The sequence below is a fragment of the Ambystoma mexicanum genome, chromosome 5q, assembly GCF_040938575.1.
Source record: "Ambystoma mexicanum isolate Mex_15411 chromosome 5q, UKY_AmexF1_1, whole genome shotgun sequence".
NCBI classification, from domain to species: domain Eukaryota; kingdom Metazoa; phylum Chordata; class Amphibia; order Caudata; family Ambystomatidae; genus Ambystoma; species Ambystoma mexicanum.
In genome coordinates, this window is record NC_090933.1 from 916,047,528 (window position 1) to 916,072,777 (window position 25,250).

The window sequence follows — 25,250 nt, forward strand, 5'->3', positions numbered from 1 at the left end:
CTTACACAATGGCACTAAGAAAGCAGCCAAAGATGGGTGAAACTTAAACCCTTAATCACCATTAAAGAGAAGAAAAGCCATTAAGCTTTCTGTGCCAGTCACATAGGATCCCCACAATTTCGAGGGGTCCATTTCAATTGAAAAGCTTGAAAGGCCCTGACGCTGGGCATGCAAAAATGTTTTTATAGACCATATATCAGGAATGGTTCGTATGTGTTTTCTTTGTTTACTAGACAGTAGCAGTACTAGGCAGTAATGAACAAACCACGCTATCGCCCTCTTCCTCCGTTGCTCTTTGCATGACTAATTCTGGTCGTTGTTTTACAGGATGATCATGAAAGTTGTGGCTCCAGTTCAACTAACCGCAGCACCACAGAGAGTGCAAAGTCTGTGGTGAAGCCACGACGAATCCAGCAAGCTGCCCCCACCGACCCTGACTTGCCACCAGGTGACAGTAGATCTTGCATTGCTGTACTAAAAATGTGTTGCGTTTGTAAAATAGGCATTGTTTGAAAAAGGGAGAGACTGGTTAGTTGTACTGTTTTATATTGACCCCTGATTAAATGCATTGTGCAGACGGTGAAAAAAGGATACACAAGTGCCTGTTCCTCTCCTGCTGCAGGACCTTAGGCTCTTCTTAGTCTCCAGGTCCGTTTTGGAATGTTTTAGTATACCGTTTGGAGATCTCTGGTTCTGTTCCTTATCAACATGAATCACGTAAGACAATTGAAGCAATATAGTTTTCTGCTATTTTTAGCCAACCAATTCCCTGGGACGGCTAGCTACCAAGGCCAGGAATCCCTCCTGGGGGTGGGTGACTGATCAACAGTAGGCTTTAGATAATCGATAGGTGTTGTCAATGCCAGTCACCTGCAAGGACTCGTCAGTCAGTAAGATGATATGGGATCGAACCTCTGTTGCTCCGTGTCGTCTTGCTTCCAAGGGGAGCACGTTGCCCTTGAGCTGTCCTGCCGAGACAGTGCCCAAGACAAGCCCTGCATATTGGGTAACAATGACACCAGGCATAAACGGCTTCGTTTAAGGTTGACTGTCATTCCCCACAAAGTACAGTGATGTAGACGGAAGATGACATTTATGGCCTTGATCAACACTCCTAAATAAACAGAATGACAAAAGGCCAGGCATTACATTGGGTCAACTGCCAGTGGTGCTTAAAAAAACGGTTAAAAAAAAGTTATCCCTTGTCCGGCCCTTAGGTTATGTAGCACTTAATACAAATCGGCTTGTTGCTAACTGTATTCATGTAGTGCTCTTTAAATGTACCAGATCACTAGAAAGTGAAGTCCTCAATCCTTGCAAGCGACTCACACCACCTGCTTGTGCACATCCTGTTGTACAGGTGGGCGGTGGTTAAAATCAGACTACAGCTTCCATACTCAGAACTCCTATCAGGGAAAAAGTCATGTGGCAATTACAATCGTGTATTTCTAGGGAAAAGAGAAGAGAAACCTGTATAAAGGATGTAACAAGATGATGAGAAACATGGCCTGTGAGAGGCACTGAGAGTCTGGAGGAAGGAGACATCGCTATCTATAGTTTGATTATAGACTGACATCCATCAGCTGTATGAATTCTCTGCATCTACGTGGTAGTAATATTCAGAGGCTACTTTGTGCAAACTAGTCCATTTTATTGGCCTGTAAATGCAGAAAAGGAAACATGTAAAGATTTTACCAGATAGTAGAACTGCCATACAACACCAGGACTGATAGCTTCCATAAAGAATGGCAGACCCCTGGCCTAGGCCCATCTGTTCGACATTTTGGGCAGGGTCTAATGCCCACGCTGTTGCCTTTCAGACCCAATTAAGATTCTGTGCCCTGGCCTGCTGCAAGACAGACCTGGTAAGCTCAGCAGGGCAAATCCAGACCTAATCTAAATTGACAGGAAAAGTAAAGATTCAGAGCTCCAGCCCTAAAAAAAAAAAAAATAATAAAGTGGGGGACTCTGACGTATACCGGTTTCAAGTGACGTCACAGGCAGTGAACGTAAATGTAGGATGTCTTTTCTGCATTCAGAAAGTGCACAGGACAAATGAGCATTTGCCAAGAGAACAGTTTTCCTTAAACGTTGCTTGCTAAGTAAAAACGCTGCGCACATTTGATGGCATAGAATGTGCAACAAAACATTGCTAATTGAAAGTCCAGACAGAAACGGTCTAGAACCCTGCTGCACACTCTAAGAACCACACGGCTCTAACATGAATACAACCAGGGGGCAAGTCCTACAAATAAAAGTGAGCGGACTCGTCAACAAACACAATGGGATGTGACGTATACAATTAAAAATTTACGTTTTAACACAACTTGCACATTCTAAAAAAAAATCTTTTTGATAAACAAATAGAGTAAATCATATCTCGAATGAATACATCCAACACAACCGAAACCTTCATGTTCATATAATACATAATCTGAATTTAACCTAAATAAAATCCAGCAAAATCGAATTCACTTTATGCACAAAGAAATGTTTTGTGGTTAATCAGTTCACCACTTGACAGAGTGAGGGTTGAGATCTAGCTATCCTATGCGTTTCAGGAAATAGGTCCCATCTTCAGGGATGAGCCCTCCTATTGTACAGCAAAAATTCAATATGAGAGATTGTATTCATACTTGCTATGAGAATCGTGTGGTCTCGAAGCTGTTTCTTGCCTCACATGCCACCAATGTTGGAATCCCTGACATGGTTTTTGTCAAGTGGATGCAACACATTTTAAATTGTATTTTAATTAATTGAAAAAACACATGGGGGATGGTGTACGCCCTCTGAGAAAAGTGAGCAGACACTCTCCACCCACGTGTTTCCTCGCCCTGTACCCTGGAAGGATTGTTTACAATTTTTTAATCCAATGAGGGTTGTAAAAGTGCCAGAAAAAGATGGATTGCTGTGCGATGCCGTTGTTCTGCTCCATCCCAAGGCTCCGGTGTAGCCCAGGAAACTCGCAGATCGGTTTCCGAGCCGAGCTATCAGTCACGAGCAGCCAGCACACTGCAGAAATAGCCAAAGCATTGTATCCATTGCAGGAGCTCTGCGAATTGCTAAATATGTCTTGCAATTTAGAGACATTTGTTTGTTAGGGTGAGTATTGGGACCAAGAAAAGAGCAGAGTCCACCTTCCATTACTCGTTCTAACTTGTTTCTTGATGAATCACTATCCATACATGTTGCTAATTTAAAAATCTGGGCATTCTTATGTTCCCAAAATGCCCTCTTATTTTTTTGCAAATCGTTCCATGAAGACATAGGGTGTTGTGTGAAGTGGTCTTCCCAAAGAGGAGGCGGTTCATAGAGTAAATTCTTTACATTTGCAACACTGAATCCAATGAGACGTGCAGTCAGGAGAACTCTGTCAAGTCGAATTCATTGAGGCATGATTAAAACCGGAGTCTCTCTGTATGTTCGTGGAAAGAGAAGCACTTTTATATCCTTCCAGAATATGAGTTGGCTCTTAGTTTTTTGCAAAGGCTTAAGTTGCAGATTCCTAAATTTGGGCCAAGGATGGAGATGTAACCGAGCCTTTTGTTCTGCTGCACCCAAACCAACAAGCTAGTTTCAAATGGGATTTCAGAGCGATTGACAAATTGGATGACAGTCAGTCTCTGCCCCTTAATAAATGCAGTCATGTGGCAGGGATTGGGACTGGACTCTTGCGTGGAGACACTTTATGGATTAACTAGCCTCTAAAGAATCTTATAAAAAGTATCATCTTTTAGCTAGGAGCTCCCCTTTTGCCTTTTGGTGCCCTTAAATTATCTGAGAACGATCTTGGGGATAGTCAAAGAAGGAACAACTAGCTTCATAGTGTAATTGTGTGATCACAGAAATAGATTATCTGAGTCACTTTCTCACACTTTACCGGATGCTAACCTTCGAGAAACAATGTCGTCTACTGTAGACACATAACAGCACACATCATGTTTGCTTTATCCTTGATGCCCAGAATAAAATGCTATGCCACAGTTAGAAAGGGCTAGACTGACTGGGCCAAAATGACAGTCTAGGGTATCGAGTCATTTTGCTGAAAACAAAACAGAGGTACGTTTTAACGAGAACCATAATACTGGAAAAAAAAATATATATATGTATATATATATATATTAGTGAGGTAAGGGTTTAAATGGTTGGGGATGGCGTTAAACGTATAGAAAAACTGAGGGTTTGGGAGTGGACCCCCAAATAAAAAAATAGTATTCTTTTGGTATATTGGCTTCGTTGAAATTTACCACTCAGATTTTTTGGTAAAATCACATATAACCCACTCTAAGCAAGTAATAACACACACTATGCTTGGTTTATCCTATATGCCCAGAAAATAAAAGTAATGAAGTCATGTCACAGGAAGAAATGACTATGCTGACTGCCCCAAAATGGCAGTCTAGCGAAATAATAACACATCATCCGAAAGCATGATCATTTTTTACTGGCCATACATTTTTTACTAGGCATTTAAAATAGGTTGTTGCTGTGCTGTGAAGCCCCACCCTCATCCCCAGCTCAGAAAAACACACACACACGCATACATTCTCACAACACACACACATACATTCTCACAACACACACAGTTTTCACTCACTCATTCACACACGGACCCATACATCAAACGCTCCACTCATTCACACACAAGTTACATGCAAAAATAAAATCTCACCTGCACTCAGCTTGGGTCTGGATTCAGCTTTGCTACTGCCTTCTTGCACATGAGCTGATGGAGCGCGACTTGTTCATGATGGGCGAGGGTTTTGGTGGGTCAACTGCCCCACGCCTATTTTGGACGAGCTGCCACTGGAATGAAATCCATTCAAGAACGGTTCCCTCAATTTTCCCCAATAAGTCCTCATAGGGGAATGAGATGCTAAGTGTATCTGCGAGACTGTTTTCAGAAACAGAAAAGGTACAGAACTTCCAGCTCCACTCACAAAAGCCAATACCGCCTTACTTTCTGCAGACCCTCTTCTACTTTTGCCCATTTTCTGAGCGTTGCCAAGTGTTCCCAAATGGTTTATGCTTTCCTGTATAAGTTTGTACAAACAAACTATTTAATACAGTTAATTTTAATTGGATGCAATATCGATTCTGTGTTTGTTACCAATAGTCCATTAAAGGGCAGAATAGGCAAAGTATACACGCTTTCCTTAAGATTACTGTTTGGTGATAGTGCACCTCCAGTTATCTCCTGGATATTCACAATAAAATTTGCAGAAGTCTTGGTAACAATTGAAATAAGTGGTTGCTTGAGCGCTAACAAAAGCCATATGCTTTATAATATTTTTTATATCTAATGACAAAGCAATTTATTCTTTTGGCCGTGAATGCGAAGCTTTCAAACAGGAATGTGTTTGTTTCAGAAGGATTGTAGTGTAAACCATGTCAATTTCTGTGATCGTTTTATATGCTAACAGACAGGCTTATGAAGCAGGAGAACTGCCAAACCCATTACTCAAAGATGAAAACTTCATTGGCACTCCTAGAAAACAAATATTTTTAAGCTTGACTCACAGCTCATCATTTAAAGTTGTTTAGTTCAGAGTTTTTTTTATCCTGGAAAGAGCCATTTTTTGAATAGTCTGTTGGGTTCTATGCCAGTATCAAAATTCTTAGGTTCCAATGCATGTAAATTGTCAAATAGGTCAGTGACTAATACAAATTAGGAGAAATGTTGGTACCTACTCTATAAATCTTTGTTTCCTGCTAATATGCAGTTTTTCCTTTGGACACATGCACCACACCCCTGCAGTCTTAATGTATTGACTGCCTCGTTTTTTTGTGCACTGAAATGTTTATTTTCAGTGAACCATGATGTTGCTTTTTCTTGAAATACTAGGTTTCGCACATGCACTCTTGTGAGAGCGTGCACATTGACCCGTTCCCATCTGCTGACCACATTCGGCATGGCTTCATTGTAAAGCATAGTTGCAACCATAGTTGGCGCCATCGCTTCATCGGCCGCACTAACTACGAAGGTCATAAACGCGGTTAAACCCTGCAGGTCCATAGCCAGAGCCACGATTGGGGCAAGGTTGGACTACCGTAAGGTCCTGTTCCTAGGCACATCATCAAAAAACCTGAAGAAACTCCAAACCACACAAAACAACGCCCTCAGAGCAGCCCTCAGCATACCCAAGAGGGAACGTATATCCCAAGACAGGCAGGACACCCATTGGCTCCCCAGTTAAAGAGCGCATCCTCTTTAAAGCCCTCTCCATCACACACTCCTGCCTATCAAACGCAGCACCTCCCTACCTTTCAGAAACCATCCACTGTGTCTCGTCAAAGTCTTGAGCGGGCCCAACACTGCAACCAGCTTGCAGTCCCGACCTTTAAAAGAGCCAAAGCAGGAGGCGCAAGCTTCTCAGTCCTAGCTCCAAAAAACTGGAACACGCTTACACCCTCACAGGAAAGAGACCTCCCGCACAGTGTTCCGCAAAGCTCTGAAAACTCAACTCTTCCACTAGCCACTGACTCATACGTGTACACATGTCTAAATGTGAAAACCGAATGCTGCCACTTTAACCATCGCATCTCGCCTGTGTATGAGTGAGAGCACACATTGTTAATCTGCTGTAAACTGTTGTAAATTGTACTCTAACTGTTGTTCGTCCAAGCAAATATCCTGTAACAGCACCACGATGCCCAAGGGCCGATGTGCGCTTTATAAATGCAAATAAATAAATGAACCTGTCTTCGCTGAGCTAAGTGTTCATTAAAAGCTTGGTTTGTGTGCTCATAACAGAGAGGTAGAGGTCATACGTTTATTTTTAACACCCTCTAAAGGCCTCTAATAAGCACAAGTTAGCCACTGCTGTACATGGCACTCCTTGGTATGTACGGAGTAGGAGACCTTTCTTTGTCACTTGAGGAAATTGCTGGACTAGATTTAACATAAAACCCTTTTTGGTGCATGCATCCTTATGATATTCCTAGATTGTCCAATTTAAATTTAAAAAATAACATTTTCCGAATTCCATTAAAGGCCAGATAAAGTTCATCCAGCGTAGCTTGATAGCTGTATTTTTTTCTATGGACCGGTCGTCCCTGCTCTTCTTGTTAAGTTATTCGAAAACTTTATCCTTTAATTTACAAAGCCACAATTTCTTTAAAACAAGATTAAAACAGTGGCATTATTCCATCCAATTGCTAATTCCTTTGAAGGGAGGCAGTAACATATATTGTGGAATGACCTAGGTTTTCAACGCATTAGCAAGTCACTAACCAATGTTTTAGATGGCACTTGTGAGGAATCTGGACAATTTGGTCTTCTCCCCCTTTTGAGGCTAGGGAGGTGAGCCCGTTCCACAAGACCCTCCCTAGGGGTTTCGGCAAATGGAACCTCACTGGGAGTGACTCCACTCTCAGGGACAAGGACTCGCAGTCCATTGAGGCCCGACCTGAACGGACTACATTGTCTGCCTACATTGGACTTGAAAAGCCTGTTTGTTCTCATGCTACAACGACCAGTGATCCTCCTCCCACGCTGCTGGCTTCCATCTGAACGCCGCCGTAAAGCAAGGACGACACACTTTTTCCGATTGTGATGACTTATTTAAACACAGTAAGAACTGTGAATGGGAGAGACCTTCTGCGCAGTGCGTAACTACAACGGAAGGAGGGTAATCCTATACATGTGGGAGCCTCTGTGGACGTGGATCAAGACCCAGTTAGAGGAGGAGGAGGAGGAGGAGGAGGAAAGAGAGAGAGAGAGAGAGAGAGAGAGAGAGAGAGAGAGAGAGAGAGAGAGAGAGAGAGAGAGAGAGAGAGATGGATGAACACTGCATATCAAGGCGGGAGAAGCCACCCTCAGTACAAGAATCTAAGAGTACTGAATGGGAACATACCCCGTGAACAGGAGAGTGAAAGGTATGTATGTGCTTGTTACCAAGGCTGGGAAAGCCAACAAATATATGAGATTAATTAGACTGAGAACCACTATCCCTATCCAAGAGCCTCAGGACTTTGGTGGGATATAGAATAGTGCGTGCAGCATAATCCTGGAAGGATTTAACCAGTGGTAAAAAGCTGAAAAACATCTAAGAAGACTAATTTCTTTTTCCCCAAGGGGGAGGAGAAAACCTTCCAGAAGACATTTATAATTTTAATCGACAAACTCTAAGTCTGTGAACTGTGTAAGCACATTCTAAAGGAACTCTGATAAGTCTTTAACGAGCTAGGCCAGGAAGAAGCCCACTCCGAGGCTATTGTGCAAGTTTCCTTTTCCTCTTAGTTAGATTTTCTAAAGCGGCAGTTAAAAACAAGGAATTTGGACTCAGAACTATTGAATTTTGTACTTTGACGAGCACCCTTAGTTTTTGTTTTAGATGGTAGGAAACTTCCCTCAAAGCGATAGGGCCAAATAGGCATTTTTCTTTTTATTTGAATAAGCAAATATTCACCATGGCCCATTGTAGTCCGAGTCCTTCTTCTGGTTCGCCACACAACGTATGGTTGACTTTGTGTTGGTGTATATCGAGTATGGTTGGTGAGTGATGACATTAAAACGACCGAAAGAACCCACAGTGGTATTTTAACATGAACATTGTGACTAAGTGAAGAAATGAAGTACTCCATGAAATATGAGACACATTTAAGAATTCCAATATGATGTGCTTACATTACTGGCTCCTACCGATATGCACTGTGCATTGTAGGCAGCTAGTTGAACAATCTTTATACACTCTCTTGCCGGATAACCAAACCAAAGCAAAAAAAAATATCCAGGAGCAGAGCATTTATTTTAACAAATCTTTTTCAAAACCTAACATGCTGTACTTGTCTCCTGTAAGGCCCATAGAATGATTATTGTCCACAATTGCTCTGGAGTATGTTTACTGTGACAACGAATCTGGCAACATCATCACTGATTCTCTGGAGGGAAGCTTCTCCTACGTGGCCAGGGAAAGGCAGAAGCTACATGACACTGACCCTGGGGGTGGTAATCTGTGGGAGGACCACGTAGGGGGGAGACAAATTCTAGGGAGGCAAGAGAATAGTAGATTTAAACAACTCTGCAGTGCTAACGCCTAGTAATATCCAAAGATGTATATTACACTCCTGTATGGATCATTGCAATGTGGACACTGAATTCCCAGGCTTTCCTAGCCAGCAACAGTATGCACCCCCCCCCCTTTTCTAGTACTGAGATGAGGAAGAGGGATGGAGAATGAGGATGACCACACGCAGCAACCCACACCAAGTTCTAGTTGTAATAAACTACTGAATAAGACCGGGACTTTTAAAATGCGCACAGCTGAGCGACCAGAGGGAGAAAGACTGCGCTTACCACTACATCCGATTTTGTTCTGATGCTGTTTGGGACTCTGGAGGAGAGTGGAGTGTGGAAAGCAGCTCCGAAGTTTACGGAAACAGCGTGACGCGAAGACAAGCTGGGAGAAGTTTGCTGCATCCCTGTCATGGGCAGCTGGAGCTTCCAGACACAGAGGGAAGCCAAGTGGTAATGAAGCACCTCGCGGAAGATGTTGCCGGTCAACGGGGGAGAAGTGTAGAGGACAGAGAAGCGCGAAGAATGCTGAAGACGCAGAGTAACACTGGTAAGCCCAGGGAGAGCACACGAATTACCAGGCCACTTCAGGTCGAATACCGGATGCCTGTTCCAACGTGCGAGGGCCCACCAGAGAAGGCCATCTAATTAATACAGAGATGAGCATTGCAAAAAGCTTAAGAGAAAGCAATACAATTGATACAGATACGCACATTGTGAAACACCTAGGTGAAAGAAATATGATTGAGACGAACATTGCAAAAAGCTTAAGAGAAGGCAATATAATTGATACGGATGCAAACATTGTGAAAACTCAAATAAAGACAGTACAATTGATGCAAAGCTTTCAAAGGAAGGGTCAGTGAACCAGTACTGGAGAAGTGTTGCTTCGAGGGTACAAGACAGAGTGAAAAGAAAGCGAAGAAGTCCTAGCACGATACTGAACCAGACAAACCGTGAGTCTGGGACTCGCACCCAAATCAGAAAGTTGTGACACCCTGGCAGGAGAGTAAACTAGGGGTGAAAGAAGAAGTGAGCAAAAGGGGGGTTCCTTGAGTATGGAACATTGATCAAAGGGAGGACCCATACCCCTTTGTAAGGATATACTACAATACCCTGGCCGGAGAATATACCAGGGAGAGAAGAACTAAGGAAAGCTCAGGGATCGGTACCCCTTTCTGGAATCGTGAAATAGTAATAACATGGATAAGGGAGAAACCAAATCCCTTTTAGCAGAAGTGTAATTCAAAAGAACTGAATATTGTGAAGAAGATTCAAGGGACAGGGCCTTCCCCTTGGATACATTTGAACTGTGATAAAATAATATTTAAAGCCACTAGAAGAAATCTAGGGGAAGGGAGAACCCCTTTTCGGGATGGAACATTATTCCTTTTAGTTTGTGCACTTTAGAACTTTGTTTGAAACCTCAAGAATAAGCTTTACTTTCATAGCCCAGAGAAATCCCTTTTCACATGGCACTTAGTTTAGCATGTAAGGGTCAGTTTACGGTTTTGGACACAGGATTGAGGATGCTTTACTTATTTAACTTCCTGACACAGACGTTCCTTAGTTTTGTTGAGTTAGGGATAGATAGGATTTTCCCATCCCCTCTTATTTTGACAATAAACGTCTATAACCAAAATCTAACATGCCACTGTGTCTAAGTCTTACTCTTGATCCCTTACATTACACAGAACTCTTCCATATGTCCAGAAAATCTTGGGAAAGGTTACTTTGAAGTTGGTGATACATTGCAGTACTATGATGCACTAGAGGGGGACTACACACAACCTTCTATAATCAGATGGCATCCGGAAGTGCACGCAAGTGCACGCTGTTGGGCTGAGGACGCTGTGGTTCTTGTTTGTGTTGCCTGCCCTTTTGTGAGGAGAACCTTTTTTCTGGCGTCCCCTCTGCATCCTGCATGCTCGAGTCGGCAAGAGGAAACACAACGGTGCCGAAACCCGAAAGCAGGCTTCCAAATACGCCTTGAGACCCGCCCCCCCGCTGCCCATTGGACAAGCGTCATTTGATTAAACCCGGGCACGCGCATCCAGCACGCGCTCCGTAAGTGCACGCAAGTGCACGCTGTTGGGCTGAGGACGCTGTGGCCATGTTTGTGTTGCCTGCCCGTCTGTGAGGAGAACCTTTTTTGTGGGTCCTCCCTGCATCCTACATGCTCGAGTCGGCAAAGGAGACAACGGTGCCGAAACCCGAAAGCAGGCTTCCAAGTAATTATTTAAGTGTCTGAGACTCGTGCATACTGCAAAGGCATGCACCTGTTTTCAGGCGTGTGCGCTACTGTAAGAATTCAAATATCAACACAGTGCTTCTGTTTTCAACAGATATGCCTTTAGATCCGCCCCCCCCTGCTGCCCATTGGACAAGCGTCATTTGATTAACCCCGGGCACGCGCATCCAGAAGTGCACGCAAGTGCACGCTGTTGGTCTGTTAGGGTGTTCTGGGTTCAGGGTGTGGTCCAAGGCTGTGTTTATACTATTATACTGTTTTCCTAATGGCCTAATATTGACTTACAAAGACGTAATGGCTTTCGATGTGATAAAAGTAAGTGTGAATTGACTTTGACTTTGTTCGCATTCTGGTTTGAACAGTATTTTGCAAGTTTGAGGTTCCTTTTGAAGCGTTTACTTGTAAAAAAAAACACATTGCTATCATGGTCAAAAATAGCAAATTAACATACATGATGAATGATCCACGGGCAGACTTTTTCTCTGCAGTATCTACACACAGAGCTAGGCTGACCCGGGCAGCAGCTTTACCTCTTCCACCTCCTTGTATTGAAGAGGAAGAACTGCTGCAATGTGCGCAACTCTGTTCAAATGAATTAAGAGAAAAATCCTGACAGTAATTCGTATCAGACCAAATGAATCCTCACAGTCGCTGTTTGCTGAGGAGTTCCAACCACTTTTGGGTAAAGAGGAATTAAAGCAACAGTGGAAAGACATGGTTTCTTATGAGAATAGTACCCAGAACCCAAATACATCCTTTTGTGATACGCCTAGTGTTTACCGTACTGCTGATCTGGAATGCATAGGCTATCTGAATAATGACAACATCAATGCCAATCTGTCTAGTGATTCGAAGAGAACTAATGATGTCGATACTATGATAGGAACTTGCAATAGACTCATTTTATATGAGCTAAGAAGACAGACTGATGAATTGAAATTAAGTAATACATCAATTGATCAGATTCCTAGACATATCACTGAGCCACTACTAAAGCTTGGTATTCTATCAAAAATGACTTGTGATTCGGATATAGGTCGAACTAAACCTGATTCAGTCTCCACCTCACCCACAGCAGAAATAAAACTGAACAAAGAAAAAATTACCATCATAAAATCACAAGCTAATATGGATTCGCTTGATACTGGAATAATTGATATGGATGTGGCAAGGGTTGAAAATATCTTAACAAAAGCGAATACAACTAGTAATGAACCGATAATTATTTCAGATATATCTGATTGTATTGACAAAAAGAAAAGATGTAACAAAATAAAATATGTCGTGCAACTAACATGCGAAAATCTTCACGTAAATACCTAAGAGACTTCACATTCAAAAATGCCATTTTAGAAGCACGGGTTGAAATGGAAGACTTGAATGAAGGGGAAGGCCTGTTACAGTCTAATGTAAGAAGAAACAAAAACGAAATAACAATTGACCCACGATTGACGAGCCCCCTCATACAAGAAAACTATTGTGATGCAGATGATCAAATTTCAGATCTGATGAAAAAGAAAAATGATTCATCTGATATTGCCTCGCAACTATCATCTCTGAATTCTGGGCTAGTTGACATCTTTGAAATTTTTAAAGCAAATTTGTTATCAACCTTAAAGGCAGCTACTGCTGCAACCGAGTCTCCCAAAATTGTAGAGGAACCTACTAATTTAAGTAAATCTAAATCCAAGAAAAAAAATGCTAAAGAAAACATTGCAAACAACATGTCACGAAAAATCGAATCTGTGTGTATGAATAAGAGACCAATAGCAGCTACAGTGAACATTGGTATGGGGCATAAAGATAGGACTAATAAAGACCTCATAACTGTGATACCACCAACTTACGCCAGATGTTTAGCTACGCTTCCATCCGAGAATGATTTGCCCGTATGGATGGCTAAGAGCTGCCTTTGCAGGAGAACTTGCCAGCAAATTTGGGTCTCCTTCCCCAGGCTAGAGAAGTAAATGAACCCCACTCCATGGCCCTTACAGACTCAGCTGCAGCTGTTTTTAACATGAATGAAACAGATGAGACTGTATTTAAGAATAAAAAAGATGAAATTGCTATCATTGTAAGAAAAATCTTACAAGACAATTATCCTCACAATGATAAAAAATGGCAAAGTACTGAAGGTAAGCAATATGAAGTATCAGATTATGAAAGATTGGACAACAAAACTAGTGAATATCCTAGACACAATAACAACACTGACTATCTGAAGAAACCTGCCTTACCCAATTTATTGAGTTTGAGTGTAACGACTTTGTTTAAGAAAGGAAACTAAATAGCACTATATCACCCTTATATACTCTCTTTATTTGCTGCTATCCCTGAACTAGAGTTGATTACATCCACAGACATTGTTTTGGTGGATTTTATTCATGAAGAGAGGATGGACTATGTACGCCTAGTAATTACATCTCCGTTGGTAAGAGGGATACTGCTAAAAGAGGCGGAATCCCTGCAACGTAGAGGCTTTGATATTATGCAATACGAAATGTCAAGTAAGACAGATACTATTAATTACTCTAAGAATAATATACCCGAATGTAATAGATTAGACACACTTAATATTAATTCAGAAATTGCGATTGCTGCTAACAGTGACAAACAAGAATGGAGGTGGCTTGCATTGTCACTAAGGGAATCCATCAATACTTTTAAAGAATTAGGAAAGCCCCTTTAGCTGTGTGCGAAACATTACCTTTGCTACTTGGAATTCCCGAGGCTACCTTCACCTATCCCAAAATGAAAAAGTGACAGATGTCCTACAATAGTACGATTTTTTTTATTGTTACAAGAAACCTGGGCAATTGATGTGTTAGTATGGGAAGGGTTTGAAATTGTACAGTTTCCAGCCACCAAAGGCCTCAGAGGATGACCGATGGGATGCTTGATAATGGCAAGCAAGCCTTGCGGGCAGTGATAACCGACCAATGGTCCAGTCTGAACTCCTTTTTGGCAGTGACCTATGAGATTGTACTTGATGGAAAGAGAATGCATATATACATTGTTAATGTATATTGGAATCCGTTGAAATATACTAAAATACAGCTTAGAAACTAATTGAACAATTTGGGTAAGAAAATTGATGAATGGTGTATGACACACATGAATGGCCTTGTAATTATAGCAGGAGATCTAAATGCAAATTGTGACATCAGTCAAGAAGAGCTGGACACATTGATAATGAAAGGAAACCTTGAAAATACAGACTCTGAAGCAGGGTCGGGTAGCTCCAAACTCAGAGGAGCGATATGGTGTAATTTTGTAGAAATTATGGGATCGTTGAAAATGGAGAATTATTGTGATACATGGGCTGCTAGAGGTTGTGCCTCAATTTTAGATTACATTATTGTGACCAATGGCCTTGATAAATACATGTCAGATCTTAAAATCATAGATATGCCTACCAGTGACCGAAATTTGCTTGATATTAAATTAATGTTTACATGCCTAAATGAACACATTCCTAGATACACAGAAGGTCTGATTGTAAATACTAAAGTAAACAGAATACGATGGACCTATGCTAAAACCAAGAAATTTACCTTAGTTCTAGTAGGGGACGTTAATCACATGTCCTGCAATGAACGTGTGTTGAATTTAGGTACAAACACATTTACAAAATATATTAATGATATTAGAAAGAATGTAGTTGATGGTAAAAACCCTGAAAGGAATAGCAGAATAAGGCATGAGCACCAGTTTGATAATGAAGTACTTAATCGCAAATTGGAAATGAGGAAAGACATTCGTATGATTTTAAATTAAAAGGACTTTAGTAGTGAGACATCCATTCGGATCAAAAATGTCAAACAACACTATATAAATTGGGTAATTGGTCACAAGTGTTTAAGAGCTCAGAAAGATGGTGAGAAAATGTTTAATGCCATTAAGGGCAAAGACATCTGTAATTTTTGGCAAATTATTAACAGCATAGATTTAACCCAAAAAGATCAACAATATACCCAAATCTGTGAAAGAAGATGGCGCAAACACTTTTTAAAAATGTATGACTGTGATAATGGTATCAGTATAGATGACAATCACAAAGTCTGCAAATGGTCTCTAGATGTCTCCATATCCAATATTTCTCGTATCATAGGGAAATCTAAAAACTCTGGGGCACCCGGACCAAATAATTTATCTAACTTAATACTGAAATCTGACATTCTTTTATGGTAAAAAATCTTGCATATCCTATATTCAGACATCATGTTGAGAAAAACCATACCTGAGTCGTGGAGACTTGCACTTGTTATTCCTGTATTTAAAAAAGGTTCGAGACACCGGACAGCTACAGACCGATTGCGATCACAAACCTTGAATCAAAAATCTTTGTATCAATTGTTTTGGAAGAAATGCAGGAATGGATCAACCGCAATAATATTTTTAATTGCAAACAAATTGGCTTAAAAAAAATAGGCACGGATTGTGGGGGGTTAATTCTGAAAAGCTTACTAACCAAAGCACTAATAAAAGATGGAAATCCGATTTTTGTAGCAGCAATGGACCTGAGTAAGGCTTTTGACCTTGTAGACAGGTCAACTTTATGGTCAAAATTGAAAGATCTGAAGATGCCTAACCATCTCTTGGGAATGATTATTGAGTTATATTCTGAGACGAAAATAAAAGTAAGGTTGAATTCTGAAGGGCAACTGACATCTGAGAATTGCATCCAAAATCGTTTGCGCCAAGGATGCATGTTAGCTGCCACTTTATTTAATTTATGTGTCTATGGTGTAGACATGGCACTAAAGAACAAAGGTTTGATTGCACCCAAGCTAGGCAAGACATCAATTGAATGCTTAGCATATGCTGATGATTGTTTGTTGTTAGACTGTACCAAAGTGGGTCTACAAAGGATGATCAATGCATTTGTTACGTTCGTATCTGAATTGCATCTAAAAATGAATGCGGCTAAGACAACCATTATATGTCTAGGCAAACCTAAAAAGAAATGGATACATTTCACATGGCAAGTAGAAGGTAAAAGCATTTCATGCCAGTATGGTTTTAATTATCTAGGATGTTACTTCCCAGGATCTGGCTCAGCTGCTATTATAAAAAATCAATTAAGAAAAAAAGCTGAGAGTGTGCTGCGACAAATGTGTAAAATAGAAAACAAGTTTTGTAAATATACCCTGGTTCCACTCAAAATCTTTTATTCTATGAAAGGAATCCCTAGCCTGATGTATGGAATGGAGTTTTATGATTTAGAGGATACTGAATACTGGAAATATCTAGAAAGTTTGATATGGAAAGGGATACTATTTTTTTTCTACCTAAATGTGTGTCAATTGATGCTATTAGATATGAACCAGGTTTGCAATCTTGGACATCTATCGTAAAGTGGAAAAAGCAATGTTTGTGAAGAAAATGTTTAATTAATCCCCCTGATGTGTTATATACAATTGTAGGCACTGATATCAATAATTCTTACTGTAACCAATACAATGATATAATATTAAAGTATCTTCAAGAACTGGGTTTATCATTAGACATACTGAAGCTGAATCCACTGAAAGTGAAATAAATCCTAAAAGCTGCTGACTGGCAACAGACTGTTATAGCAGTTATGCAATCAAAAATATCAAACCAAATGTATTCGTTTTGGAAATTTTACCCCACGCTTGAAGTCTATCTGGAGAAATATCCCTCTCGAGATTTACGTAATGTCTTTATGAGATTCAGATTTGATGTTTTAAAAACGAATTATATTCTAAAAAGGTGGAACCTGTTAAAAGATTAATGGAGATGGTGTAGATTTTGTAGACATGAAGGGATAGAAGAGACACTACAGCATTTACTACTAATCTGTCCGGCTCTATTGAACCAACTTATTACATATTTTGAACAATTTGTTGATCATTTACATTTTGTTAAGAGAGTTTCTGTGGTTTCAGATGAGACATGGGAATGCGAATGCCTTACAGATGAGGGTTACTGCATTCTTAAAAAATAACTGTGATTTAATATAACGTTGTTATTTCTGAGTATTGTTCCATATGCAATTTTGAAACTGCCCAAAGAGTGTGATGCATGTTAGAAGGCTATTTTGAAATGTGAAACTGAGAAGGTGATTGTCCTTTAAATTTTGCAAAATGTGTTTCTATAATCTGTCTTAGTATTATTCATGAATACTTTTTTTTCTGTTTAAGGATTTATTGAATTTTAAGGTTGTTTTGTGGATAATCAGTATTTGCTTTTAAGTTGTAATTTTTTATCTTGATGAGAAATGTTCTTGTCTTTTGTAAAGGTTTAAAACAAACCAAAACAAACAATAAAAAAAAATAATAATCATTTGGGGTGTACCTTGCTATGCCAAGGGTGTTCTATCTGACACTGTCATGATTCCTGCTCCTCATGTCCCCAGCCCTCCAAGATGTCAGACTGGAGCCAGCCCTCAAGGGCCTCTCCATCCCCCCAAAGACCCACTTGGAGTCAGACTTGGCGCTTGTGGCACCAGACTCACTCACTCCCATAAGATAACATTGGGGATTGGACGTGTAGTGCATTGATGGGGACAAGATGGATGCCCCCACATATTTCGGTTCCCAGAACTGCATGTGCGGTCTAGCCTTTTGGGTGTGGTTCAGCCCAGAGACACCTGGGATACCCAGAGACTATTTAAGCCATGCCCAGGCTGAGAAACATGCTTGCGTTTTCTGCACCTGCAGCGTGACACTCACCGTGTTCGGATCGGTCTCCAGTAGGCCTGCATCTTTCTTCTGCGCTCAGCTCCTGCAAGAACAAGAACACCGTTAGGAACAGCCTTACCTTGCAGCGCTTCTGCCCATCATTCATCGCTTCTTCTGTTCTGCGGGCATCTTCGGCGGTGTCATTCCCATCCCGGCACGCCGCTTCCCAAGGAAAAGGGAAAAGAACAGAAAAAAGGCATTAGTAAGCATTCTGCAAATCTTCGCTTATTTTTAAATACTGTACAAGCTTCAAACGCTTACCTGAATCCCAGCCGCTCTGGGGGAACTCTGTCTCTGGAACTTGTCATCCATCTGCAAGAGGGAAAAGACACTCCAGGTTAGCGTGGAAACATATAGAGGCGCCGCATACCGCGCTTACTCACCTCATTTGTTCTTCATAACCGGCATCCATGCTGAAAACGTCACGGCACCTAAAAGACACAGAAAAAGAACTCAGTTGAATACAAATACGAAAGGGGTGCATCGCGCTCTCACTCACCTTCAGCGCTACTCATCTCAGCAGCACGCCGCCATCCCCAGACGCCGGCCATCATCTAAGGAAGGAAAGGAACGAAGTTAGCGAACTGTTCAAAAGACTCATTATGCTTACCTGTCGGACTCTTGCCAGTGAAGTAACTAGGCAGCAACGAGCCCGCATCAATCAATGCGCCCCCTGCGCTGAAAGCAGGACGGAGAGCACACTATCCAAGAAAACAAGGTGAGCTGTGGATCAAAGGGAAGGGTTGGGCCCCTGGGAAGAAGGCGTTCAAGCACACAGAGACAATAGGGAGTTAAACTCTTCCAATCCTGTGTTTCAGGCCCAGTCTCCAGTCAAATAGCCTCCAGGGAAGGGTTTGAGGTCGTAAGAGGTCAGAACAGGCTGAGTGACGTCCCCGTGGATACCAGGTGAGCGTTACAGACACGTGCAGATGTTTGGAATGACATGGGCCAGCGCTAAGATACATCTCAGTGCTTTCCCTGTTCCAGTCATGTTGTAAGACACTTTCTTTGTTCTTGATCTTTCCTTTGTCATTGTTTTTTAGTTTTTGTCATATTTAGAGTTAGTATACACTGTTTTGCTATACGCTTAAGGAGGAACAGTTACACTGTACATAACACATTTGATTTGAAATGGGATTACTGAGCAACACTTTTCTTTTACCACAGTTAAATATTAGTTCATTTTGAACTTGCAACTCTCCAAACGTTTAGTCATGTAACACTTTTAACACAGTAATGCCATACGTAGTCTCCACTGAATCTGTATAAAAGAGCCCGGCCTCTTCATTGTTAATGCTGTTGGACTCTTGCATATGGATTATGATTGCTAGACTGATCAAGGCGTCCAACCACATCTATGTGATGAAAGGCATTGCCCCAGTTTCTGCTCTGACAAACACAAATATTGCTGCTGCCATCACACCTTAGATTTCAACAGCCTGTTCCTGGTGCACGAACAGCGTACACAGTCTTCTAAAATTAAGCCGGTATGCAAAGACCACAACACTACTCCCATTTACAACTGTACAAGGTATTCCCGTATAGAAAATCTGGTGCAAGGCTTCGATGTTAAGTTCCCACAACTTTTGGGAACTCCTGAACAGCGCAGAGTTCATGCTTTTCATTTGTGTTTACTTAAATGAGAATATGGGCATTTGTCAGTAACTCAGTATCATTGTCGTAAACACATCTGTCCCCCCACCCCCTCATCTAGCTCTAACTGTATTGCACAAATAACAATAGTTATTTAGAAATCGGTGTTGCTAAAAGTGTACCATGTTTTGCTTCTAGGAATTTTCTCTGAGGGTCTGTGTCATTGGTCATGGATTTGAATTTCAATCTTACGCATGCCTAATTATATCCCGTTCCTATGGATCCTTGCTTCCTGTGGCTCTTAGAGGTTTTGGAGCCATAAGTACTAGCCACTCGCCAATAGACTAGGCACGAAGATGATGGTATTTAGAGCTCCTACACTTGGTTTGTCTTTGTTGAAGGTCCCTCTAAGGTGTGATCTTTTATTGTATGCAAAGCAGGTCAGATTCTTCGTCTGAGCTTATAGTCAATATGAACTTTCTTGCCTAGCTATTGGAAGGCTGAGGTACCAAAACTGCTACCTCTCTGAAGATGTTCTTGATGTAAACCTGTTGCCTTGCACACTAAGGCCGTGTGTGTCTGCAGATGAAAACATTTTCCAACTGGTGCTGTGCTAAGGGTGTCTACCTATTTGTGAGCCCTCTCTCTGTCTGTTTTGTGATTATTTGCTGCGTTTGTCAAGAACAAACTGAAAGTCAGCAATATTAAAGAGTCGGCTGTTAGAACTGCCAAAGAAAACGTTTGGCTTTGGATAGTGGGATTTAGGGGGCTGAGATCACCACCAGTGCTCCCCAGTTTAAGGCATAAAGTTACATCCTCCAAAGGGCAAAAAAGGACCATTTGTGCAGAAAAACATATTCATCCCTATCCCAGTCTAAAGGTTAAGAGACACTCTGACTAGGGTTAACACCGTGCGATATACACTGTCATACTATTTCTGGAGTTGTTGGTTAACTCATTTCTCATTCCAAAGTCTTTTCTCATTCTGTCTTGGGTCTTAAATTTGGTTTTGGTGTTTTGTCCTCTGTCTGAAATTATGTTTTGCATGGGTATCGCTTGTGCATGCTATGTAAGTGAGCTATGGCCTCTTTGCGTGGAAGACCCTCTCTTGGTGTTCACTAAGTAAAAGGTGACCTTGAGAATAGGACCTTCCTTTCAGCCTTTGTCACTGAGGTTCTTCCCTGCCCTGGATTTGTCTGAAACAGAAGAGAGGATCCGAAGAGGGCACTCAAGTTTTCCGTATTTTAGTCCATTCATTTAGTTCATCATTCTGACAACCCGTTTAGTGTTTGCTCGCCCTTGAATTGGTACGAACGGCACAATTTTGCACCTATTTTACGTTAGTTGAAATCCCAATGTTACCATATGAACAAAATTAAACTTGCCTCAACTTCAAAATAATCCCATAAATGTATTGACGTAGCTAGCCAGTTCTCATAGGCATGTATTACTTTGTTTTCTGTCAGCTACAGACTATTTTCCAAAGGTTTTAATCTTTAAATTTGTCTAATACATTTCTTTTCCTCCACAATTCGTTTTTTATTCCTACAAGGGGGCGGGATCGTGTGTGTACTTTTCATGCAGTCATGTGCATGTTTCCTTTCATTTTTGTTTCCCGTATATACAACTTCTATTGTAATACACTTTGCAAGACAATTAGTTCTAAAGAACGAAAGCCCATGTTAACAAAATCTCAGTTTCTATGAGAATGTCCAGGTTATTTCAGTATCTCGAATTACCCTTTTCTTGGAACATTCATCATTATATACGAAGCCCGTAAGGGTGAAACACGTAGTTGTTTGTTCTCCTGAGCTACTTGTCCACTGTGTTTTTCCAAAAATAAAGGACGTTTGACGGAGATCCTTTGTTTGCATCTGGCTGATTTTTTAATCATTGAGGAGAGTGCCGTCCAAAAAGCTGTAAACAGCTTTTTTTTAATATATATTTATATTTTACACACAGTATTTCTTATTGCTTCGATTACACACAGTGACACATCTGTCAGGGTGCAAAACAGGCGCTCGCCACTAGTCGTTGGCTAGTGATGATTGACTCTTGACTAGTAAGAAATGTGTGTATGTTTAGAATTGATGTGGCGAGTGACTTTTTATTGCCAGCCTTTATCCCAGCATCTGAAAATATTAAAAACGAAGGGGATCATTTTTGTACACCCTCCCTTCTTGATTGATTAAGCATATGTTTAGAGAAGTAATTCATTTAATGAGAATTACCGAATTACCTCTCAGACATGTTCTAATTTCCTATCGCTTGCCTTCCTCCAGTAGCCTAATTACTGGGATGATCTGTGTGTGTATTGTGACGAATCTGGAGAGTTCATCCTTTCTTCCCTAGGGGGAACCACTCCCTTTGAGGCTGGGGAAGTGAGATCGCTCTGCAAACCCCTCCCTGGGCAAGCAGGACCTCACTGGGAGTGCCTCAGCTCTAGGTGACATTCCCTTGAGGAACTCCCTAGGTCCCATGTACTTTCTACCTACATGAGGGTAAGAGAAGACGACAATAAATGTATGTGTTTAGCTCAAGGTACTTAATTGATAACCTGCCATGAACAACACACCCCTTCTCTTTCCTGGAGCAAGAATAAAGGGCCCACAGTCCTTGAATGGAGAATCCCAATGCCGAGACAAGTCCTGGACGTAAGATAGTCAGCGAGGGGAGGAGCCAGGAAGAGAAGTGGAGCCGGCTGCAGCCTGGAAGGAAGCAAACAGAGTGAGGCGCGGGACACCCAAGGAACAAATGCGCAAGGCCGAAGAATTAGATGCTGCGCAAAGCGGACAAGACCTGGAGACGCGGCCCCGGCCAGAACGTGTTGGGCCCAACGCCTGTAAAGCATCACCGAACCCATGGACGAAGGGAGGACTGGGACCTTCAATCTCTACCGGAGAGCCTGCGAAGATCAGCCCCCGTACGATAGCTTTTTTATTTCTAATGCGTATCATTTACACACCAGTTGAGAGCAGAGGGCAGGTGAATTGACAGAAACCAGAACACCTTTTTTGATTTTTATCTGCAAGGATGACAGTGAAGGCCATGGAGAAGCCTCTGAAAATAGACTTTTTTTCAGACCTGTCTACAGAGCCTTTTAGAAAGAAACGGCACACAGTGAGCTAGAGAATGGTTTCCTTCTGTTCACTTTGTCCTGCATTTTGTGTCTAGATGCCGACTGGATCCAACTGAAGCATTGTGCATATTTATTTCCCTAGCACTTTAGGAACTTCTCATTAATAAAATGGAAAGCTGAGTTACTATTGGGGAAGTATTATTTTTAACAAATTATGCTTTTTTTAATGAAAGAAGCTCAATATTAAACACAATGTCAGTTTCTGTGTTGTGTGAATTTATTATCAAGATGCATCTATACGGTGTGTTAATACACATTATTGCGTAGAAGGTTTCCATGAATGTAATAAATCGAAGCCATCTTTGTTATGCAACTCTTTCTAAATGGTCCTATTCATTTTCAAGCTTAATCATATTTTGGTTGCCTCTCATATTTTTCACACTCTTGCAGAGGCAAATCCTTTTTACCCTTACAATATAATTTACACTCCCATTATGAAAACAGTGTGTAAAATAATCCCACCACATATCATTGCCTAGGGCACGGATGAGTATGCAATGTCTTTACATCCATTCAACCTTAACTTGCAGTCCATGTCGTAAATGTTACTATGAACCTTGCTCAAGGGTGAGTGATTGTAATTACACCAGTTAAAGGGGTCATAACGTCTTTCAAATTTTCAAGACTGCATTTAAAACATTCAAAACTTGACTCTCCAACCACTGCAAGCTCTGTTCCAACAAAAATGAAATGGTTACATTTGTAATTTAAATAAAAACTCCCCAAAATAGGTCCCTGTACTGTTAATCCAGATAGGTATTTAACTTTATGTAGCGCTTCATGCAGGATCCTCCAGCATCTAAGCACTGGGTATTGTTACAATTCGTCAATAGTCTATTTACCATCCCCTGAAGGATGCTATCTCTGTCCATCCAACATTTGATCATGAGATTATATATAGAATTTAGCATTGAGTGGTTACCTCTCTGCACAATTGTATCATAACAATGGCATATAATTAAGTAGTACTAGTTCTAGACTTCTGCTATCGCACCTCAAAATGCAAAATACAAGTCATGTTTGCTTTACTGTATAATTGGCCAGGTTTGTTTGTATCTTAAAAATGAAAATATATACCACTACAGTGCTCAAAATTAAGATTGGATAAGCAGAAACTAAAAGCAGCTCCTGGATATTGTGATGAATCACCGGATTCTGTCACTTCTCCCCATGGGGGAACCTTTACCTGTGAGACTAGGGTGGTGAGCCCACTAGGCAATACCCTCCCTATGGGTAGAGGCAGGCAAGATCTCACCCGGCGAGACTCCCTCTCTGAGAATAAATACTGCCGTTCCTGTGAGGAACTCCCTAACAAAGTATCACTACCCCATCTTCATTAAGATCCTACGAAGAAAGACATGAGGAGGCCCTGGAACGAGAGAGAGCCTGGGGGTTTCAAACCAGCTGGCCGAGACCGACTGAAAGAGTGAAGCAGCCAACGCAACGCGTTAGGAAAGGGAAGAGCCGCAGAACCCTGAGGTGAAGAGAACGTGTGACGAAAGGCGTCCCGATTCTAGACAGAGGAAAAGTGGTGGCATGTCTGCCGGTACCACATCCATAGAGGTGCAGAGTGAAGCGAGAGGAAAAGGAACAGAGAAACAGGCCTGAAGAGAAGAGAAGAGAAGCCATTCTGACATGGGAAGGGGAAGGTCCCAGTCTATTAAGAAACCTTATTAAGTTGCCCTGCAGGATACAGGTAACGGGGAAGGAGGACCGAAGAGGGTGAGAATTGTTACTGGAGCGTGCATACTCGTCGCAGTCGTGGTAAAGTATTGAGAATACCTCAAGAGAGTGAGAATAGTTTTTGGAACACTCGTCCTCATTTCAGTCACAGCAAAATAATAAAAGGAAGTGAGAAAGAATATTGGAACTTTCCAAGTTGTCTCCATCAAGATAAAAAGTGGGCAATAAATGACTGAAAGAACTTATGTGAGAATAAAGATAAAAGTACTGACATATCCTGTGAAAGGAAAGTGCTCATTAATAATAGAACAAAAGGAGAAGAGACTAAAAAGGAAAAGAAAGAAACCATACGAAGGAAACCACTGAGATCTGGGAGAAATCTGAACTCTGATTTGATGAGAGTAAGTTGCTAAGAACTACTTATGAATACTACATTGAACTGCACTTGGTGAAAACCCACCTTTCAGGAAAAGGGAGCCATTGTCCTGTACTTTAGTTGTTCTAATAATGGTAGGGTTAGGATAAGTTAGTTTTGGACATTGGACTGAATCTAATTTTAGATTTTCACTGACGACTGATGGGCACCTTAGTTAGTTTGTTAGGTGCAGTTTTCACCTTTCCTTTAATAAACCACCACAGTAAAATGGAAAATCCAGAGTCTGTGTCCTCCTTTTAACCCTCCACAGTATCCAGTATTAACCACTGACCAGGAGCTACAACTGGGTAATGAGTTAGTACATAGTGTTCCTAAAATAAGACTTCTACATAAGATGGAAATGTATCATTTTGTCCATTATTTATCACTTCTTATGATTTAAATGTTTTATAGATGTGTCCTGTTTGTTTATAGATTGTTTACTC

At 41.2% G+C, this 25,250-nt stretch overlaps 1 protein-coding gene across 9 annotated transcripts in view; it reads left to right on the plus strand.

Annotated features, from left to right (window-relative positions):
* The window catches only part of VPS13B (vacuolar protein sorting 13 homolog B), a 3,421,660-nt gene that overhangs the window by 281,169 nt on the left and 3,115,241 nt on the right, over nucleotides 1-25,250 (plus strand). For all 9 annotated transcript variants that reach the window (XM_069621427.1, XM_069621422.1, XM_069621424.1 and 6 more), the window contains exon 4: nucleotides 328-448. In XM_069621427.1, coding sequence (XP_069477528.1) covers nucleotides 328-448 — 121 coding nt within the window. The remainder of the gene's footprint in view (nucleotides 1-327; nucleotides 449-25,250) is intronic.